A 6684-nucleotide genomic window follows, 5' to 3' on the forward strand; every position below is an offset into this window, starting at 1 on the left:
TTTGTTATTGTTGGTTATCCTGATGTTGCTCAGTTATTGTCACAAGTGGTTGCAGCTGAACGAATAAATACGCAAAAAATTGTTGCGCTCCTTTCCTATAAAATATTTTTACATACGCGCGCAACCATATGTATTATTTTAAATGTCTTGTAAACGATACGTTTGTACGTGGATCTGCAATATATTACACGCTTTTTATTATTACTATATCAATACTTGAGAGTTGAAATTTTTATTAAGTCCAAAGTGATTTTTGCGATATTTTTGCAATGATTGCGAACATTCTTTTACACGTCTTCTTTTATAGCTCGGCTTGGTGTGCGTTTATTTAAGTAGAAATTTTACATAAACTTAATAAATAAATATATTTTAAATACAAAAAGTCAATGTATGCACTATGAGATGTATGTCTCATAACCAATATTTCATAGCAGCGTTCTATTAAACGTTAGCAATTTTGTGAGGCAATTGTACCGCTAAGTCTTCGGAAAGCTCTAACATATCTTAGATCGATAAGAATGAATTTGATTGAATTTTCGCCAAACCCTTTAAGGTTAAGATTTTTAACTAATATCAGCCGACGAATCCCATCATATCGAATTAAACTACGAATATATGAGCAAGCTTTCAGTCTCATTTTCGAATATTTGGTATTCGAAAAGGAAAACCAAAGAGATGTATCTGAATGAATCACTGTCTTATCACTTTTATCGATCTTCGGTGCTTTGGCGTTTATATCTTTATATTATATAACTGAAAGTCAATCTTATGCTGTGCATATCCTCAGCGATGTTTGTTGACTGTTGCCGAGTTCTACAACGAAAAGATCATTAAATTTTTGACAATGATACAATATTGTTATTTGATGACTTGAGTTTGTGCTGAAAACTAGTCGATGTTCTAAGAAATCAAATCGCAAAAAAATGTTAACAACTCGCAGAACAAAGAGTTAACACAAAAGTGTCATAATGAAACTAGGTACTCGCAACTTGCTTTTAAAAAGGTGTAAGAGCAGAAAATTTGTGGAAGTCAAAGTCAGTGGAGTCAAGGGAGTTAAGTCGAATAACGGATCAAACCAGAAAAAGTATTGTAAGTATAAGCTCCTCTAAATAGGACAACTAAAGTCGATGCTGTCTTAAAAATCATCACGAACTTAAGCTCAAAACGAAGTGAATAAAAACTTAAAATCGCAAAAACATTGTTTTATGTTAAAATATAGCAAATAAATGATGTATATAATGAAAGTTAAGTAATTTTCGTCTTTTTTTCCTCCCTTCGTAGACAGATAATTGTTTTATGCAAGATTATGCCTGCGTTGAAATCCTATTCCTTCGGACACATCCTCCCCTCTTTAAACAGACCGCCCGCCTTTAAAATAAACTACCAGCAGTGATCTTCTCCGCCACTCCAGAACTCGAACGTATGCAAGGACTACTCCCCCCTTTGTCCTCTCCTTGCTTATGATCCCTTGCAAGCACTCTTCGTATTCATATGTATAGGAGACATACAAGTGTCGACATCTTCGGTTTACTCATACTAACAAGAAGTTATCTTTTCAATTCGGCATTTTCCGAATATTAATTTTTGTGCTTCTCAGCTCCTGTTCTTGTCAGAATATATATGTATACATAAGATTGGAATGCTGAGAGTTCTTGTTGGTTGAATCAATATTATACATAGATAAGTATTTTTCCAAAAGCACACTTTTTGGTATCTCATGAAATAACGTGTGCTCTCATTATTTAAATGAGAGAAGTAATGTAAATGGATGTAAAAAGCAAAGATGCCCGAGCAGATATATTCTTAAACTAAGATTATGAGTCGATAAAATAAACCTGTATCGTTTTTGCTTTTATTATAAATCAAGGCAAGACTATAGCTTTTACCGCCTGCATTGAGTACAAATGAAATCTGGCAAAAAATGCTCTCTCTACTTAAGATAGTGCAAGCCGTACTTTATTGCAATATTAATTCATCGCTTTAAATTATTCGTATTAATAATAATTACAAGTAATAATGAATAATAAAATTCAAAAAACCAAAATAAAAAAAAAGAAAATAAAAAATTAAAATAAAATAAATGTAATAATAAGAAATAATCAAGTTGCGACGATATTCCAATTTACTCAGTCACTTTAATAAAAATGAAATTCTGCTTTTTCTAACCATATATATGTTGGTCAGTAGTTCTTTCTCAAAAAATCGCAAAATTAACATAAGTTGAATTTTTAGTTCATATATTTGCTGTTCAATAAATTAAAATGAAAAGTAGTTGTCATGCAACTTATGCCTATATATGAGCCTTCTTTTCATATATTTCTTAAGCAAACAATGATCAAAGTCGATTAATATCGATATATATGATGTTTAAAAAGAAACTTCCCCTTCAAGCTTCCTTTAACAACAGAAAAGGCATTCAAGTCTGAGAATTTGAAATTAAAAAAAAAATCTCAATATATTTTGTAAATATCCGAAACATTAAGAAAAAATTAAATCGCTTGAGAAAAAAATACAGAAAAATAAAATCAATCTCGTTTAAAAATTAAATTTAATAATAAATTAAACTAACTTAATAATGAATTAACTGATTTTATGCAATAAATTAATAGTTTTCTTCATCGTATCCGTAATAGTCGTCATCTTCACCATCATTAAGCATATCCTTGAGTGAAGAATACTCCTTTTCAGGGTCAGGTTCAGGTTCAGCGTCCGGTTCCAAATCAGCATCGAGATCTTCATCATCCACATCGTCTGCAAACAAATGTAAAAAATTTCCAATTACGTCATAAGTCCTTCATAAAAATTCTCGGGAGTAAAATTACCTTTATCCAGAACAATTGGTTCTTGTTTCGATTCGGGTTCGGCCACTGGTAAACCTAATTCTACTTTAGACATCTTCGCAGGCGGCCCAGGTATTGAGTAATTGGGTTTGCCGCGCCTGTCAATAACGGATAACAAAATTTCTTTATCATTAATTATAATTAATGAATAAAATTTTATTGGTTTACCCGGTTTTGCGGTGTATTGGACCTGTTTCCACTATAACTGGTAAATCTTTAGGATCTATTACTTTAGCTTCTTCTTTATTCTCTTCTGGATCTGCAACATCTCCTGGTAAGGCATTATCAGTTTTGCCGCTGGCCGCGCCACTAGCACCTTCCGTTAGAGTTCTCAAAATCTCATAATTAATTTTCGTGGAAATTTTTTTTTCTTGTAGCATTTTCTCTATAGCTTCACCCGCTGTCGACGACGGGCCAATAACTTTCTTTCTGGGTTTACGTTTCTTTTTCTCGGGTTTACCCTCCTCCTTCTCTTTCGCTAATCTCTCTTCTTTTTCTTTCATTTCCTTAAGGTATTCGGCATTCAAAGCCTTCCACATTTGATTTTTATATTCGGCCTCCTCGTGCGTTAATATATAATTATTTATCTCTTCGTCATCTAAACCTTCTAAATCGAGTTCCTCATCTCTTTGTGGATTTTTTGACTCTTCGCATTCCTTTACTTCGCTAGCCGTTAAACGACAAATTGATTCAATATCAGGTTTGAGGCCTTCAATTACCAGCTTCTGCGATTTAGGGGCAGCCTTTGCCAGCTCTGGGCTGCCGGCTAAGCATTCTTGTATCGCCTCAAGATTAGATTTTTCTATAAATTCAGCTGTTTCTTTGTCCTCGAAATCGTCTTCATTTAAATCACTTGAACCGGTTAAACGCTTCACAATTCCGCGATGACATTTTGACTGTTCTTTTTCCAAATATAAATCAATCTGCTTTTGCAGTTCGCTTAACTCGTTTTCGCCAATCTTTGAAAAAAAAAAACAACAAAAATTAATAAAAAAAAAAATAAAAAACTTCGTCTGAAAATAGAAGCGCCCAACGTGGGGCTCGAACCCACGACCCTGAGATTAAGAGTCTCATGCTCTACCGACTGAGCTAGCCGGGCTGTTTGCCCAACGTCACTTTTGTTTGAATATATTTATAGAGATATTTGTTGAGAAACTTCGCCTAACAATGAGAAACATGAAGAATTTGTTACGTCACGGTTCGTTTATTCTTCAATATATTTCTCTTAAATCAACATTTCTCAAGCAATTTTCCACCTCTTTTTAGCCATATTTTGCTTAAGATCTTTAAAATATCTACAAATGCTTACATTATTTTTTCAATAGGGAATGCAGACAATGTATACATATATCTTTTTAGATTTGGACACAGATAAAAGAGCTAGGGATAGGAGCGAGGAGTTTACTTCTGAAATGCACTTTAATTCTTCAGTTTGAGAGTCTGTGCACCAAATTATTTTTTAATGAAAAATAACGTACCTAATCACGAATCGAATACGCAAAGGCTATTAAAGACCTTTGGAACCGAAGCAACGACCGAGCAAGAAGTTTTTAATCCAAATTCCAATGAATGCCAATAACTTACTAATACCTGTTTTATGTATTAAGAACTCATGCGTTGATCCAATTCAAATTCCCCATCCCATTTTGATCTACGCTTAATCCCTTTTCAAACTTGAGGTTTTCTCTTTTTTTTTACACAAGCGAAGAAAGCTTCGTTGTCTTCATCTAACTATGAAACAATTTCGATTGCAATTTATACGATATCCGCACGTAGGCAAGAGTAGGCAATGTTTAGTGATAATAATCATAATTCCTTCCACGTCAACGGACTTTAGTGAAGTAAAAAAAAAATGAGTAGACGAATAGGTAAGAATCGCGGCTACCAAGTGTGTGTTTGCGGGTTGTAAACCCAGTGCGGTAGAGTTGAGTTCAGTTGTATCTAATAATGAGTAATCAGTCGCTAAGGGCGATTTGCCGATTGGGCACACACCCACTACTTTCTGACCGCATTACACGAATAGAGGACGTCACCCGGGTGATTAAGCACATCAAAAAAGAAAAAAATCCCTAACTCGAATTTTCTTCTTCTTCTTTTTGTTTAATTTACCTCTTTTATACGCTCGCGATCTTTTTTACGAGCCGCTTTAAAGGCCGGAGGATCCTGTTCAGCTTCTAAGTCTACCGACATGAACTCATCAAGGGTTAGAGAACTTGAAGGTGTGTCAGCAAACTCGGTCAGTCTTTTGCGTAAAGTAGATTCATGAATTTTGACAATTTTGACAACATCCACTATTGTGCGGCTAAATTCATGCATGCGGGCGGCAATCAGAAGAGCTGAATAAACAAAGCAAAAGTTAAACAAATAAAAAATTATATTCGCCATCTGATAAAGCTTGGATACACATTACTCTATATATATTTATAGAAATTTCAATACTTCTTAAACAGTTGGCGCTCATAAACCTTTGCACGAACTAATTGATTAATTTATAGATCGTCAACTATTAAAGAGAGTAAATTGAAATTTTAAGCTAACCAGGTTATTTCAATTATGATAAGAATTTTCAAACTACTCTTGGCTGAACATCCATTAAGGTGTTCAATATGGATATCTGTCTGTAGCATGACACTTGTTTATATTCTTATATGCATTCGAATGCGAATCGTCTCTATTTTGGGTGCCAATAATTGAACGACCAAAGAAGACTTTATTCCTCATGAATACCAGTCTAATAACAGGAGAAAGCTAGTGCGATTATAAAAAAGGTGATAATTTCCGATTGACCGCCACCTGATTCTATGTGGCTGTCTCGCTGCCGTTATGAAACATGAACATTGAATATATGCCATGGTCTCATAAATATTAATTTAGTAAACAAAGCCACAAAAAAAAAAATGTAAATGTCTATGAGATATAAAACTTAGCACAAGCTTCTAAGGGTACTTCGGTGCAACGAATGAGAAAGAAAAACGTAGAATACAGCAGAGCCGCAAGCAAATCCGAAAATGTCAATGAATTCTTGGCAATAACTTGTAGCCGAAGGCCAATAACGTCACTTTATATATGTACTTTTCTTGAAATTTTTGGAAGTCGTAAAGTTTTTTCACGAAGTTGTACTTTAGGAGAAATCAAATAGAGGCACGGCAGACCTTGAACAAGATCTATATGAAACAAATTCATGTTCAATACTTTTTAAGCCCTAAATATAAACTCAGACACTGCTAATATTTTCATCATCGCTTCTTAAGCGTTTCTGGCTTAAGGGCTTTGCAAGCATCATATGATTATCTCTCAAGAAATATCATTATAATAACACTTGTAAAATCTTTGCGGGGATTTCTAGAGATATGTCCTTTTCAATGGTTTTGTCCACGGGAAAAATCGAAATATTGATGCAAGTTTATAACGAAACAACCATGAAAGTAAATACCTGTAGGCAGCATAGACAGCAGCTCTATTAGCTAAGATATTAATTGTTGTGACCGATAAAATTAGATTTTTGTATGAATGATTTCTGACACTTTTCCTACAAGAATTGTAAGAATTATTCTAAACATGAAGCACTGATTCCATATATACATTGAACTAAGCTAGTGCGCGTATATACAATATAGCGAGCATTTTGAAAATATCCATTTTTCAAAGCTTACCAGCACCACATAGACCAGTTGGCCTTCGGCCGGAATGTATGGAATCTTTTTTCATTCGTTGGACAATGCGTAAAGCAGTCATTGACACTTCATGCGTTTTAGCTCCAAACTGCAAACGATTTGCAAACCGCATTATATACAGGCAAGGATCTAAAAAAACAAAGTAAAAAATCTTAATTTAGAAAGAAAAA

General features: G+C 34.0%; 1 protein-coding gene and 1 non-coding gene across 2 annotated transcripts in view; both read right to left on the reverse strand.

Annotated features, from left to right (window-relative positions):
- Window positions 1-2549: 2549 nt before the first annotated feature.
- Window positions 2550-6684, reverse strand: part of LOC119640759 (transcription factor IIIB 90 kDa subunit) — a 41769-nt gene continuing 37634 nt past the window's right edge. The window contains exons 3-7 of the mRNA XM_038038982.1: window positions 6494-6643; window positions 4950-5176; window positions 3009-3799; window positions 2823-2938; window positions 2550-2751 (exon numbers count right to left, since the gene is read on the reverse strand). Coding sequence (XP_037894910.1) covers window positions 2603-2751; window positions 2823-2938; window positions 3009-3799; window positions 4950-5176; window positions 6494-6643 — 1433 coding nt within the window. The 3' untranslated portion in view covers window positions 2550-2602. The remainder of the gene's footprint in view (window positions 2752-2822; window positions 2939-3008; window positions 3800-4949; window positions 5177-6493; window positions 6644-6684) is intronic.
- Window positions 3867-3939, reverse strand: Trnak-cuu. The gene has a single exon. It is a non-coding gene; the product is annotated as a tRNA-Lys (tRNA).

Source organism: Glossina fuscipes, unplaced genomic scaffold (assembly GCF_014805625.2).
Source record: "Glossina fuscipes isolate IAEA_lab_2018 unplaced genomic scaffold, Yale_Gfus_2 127, whole genome shotgun sequence".
In the NCBI taxonomy this organism is placed as follows: Eukaryota; Metazoa; Arthropoda; class Insecta; order Diptera; family Glossinidae; genus Glossina; species Glossina fuscipes.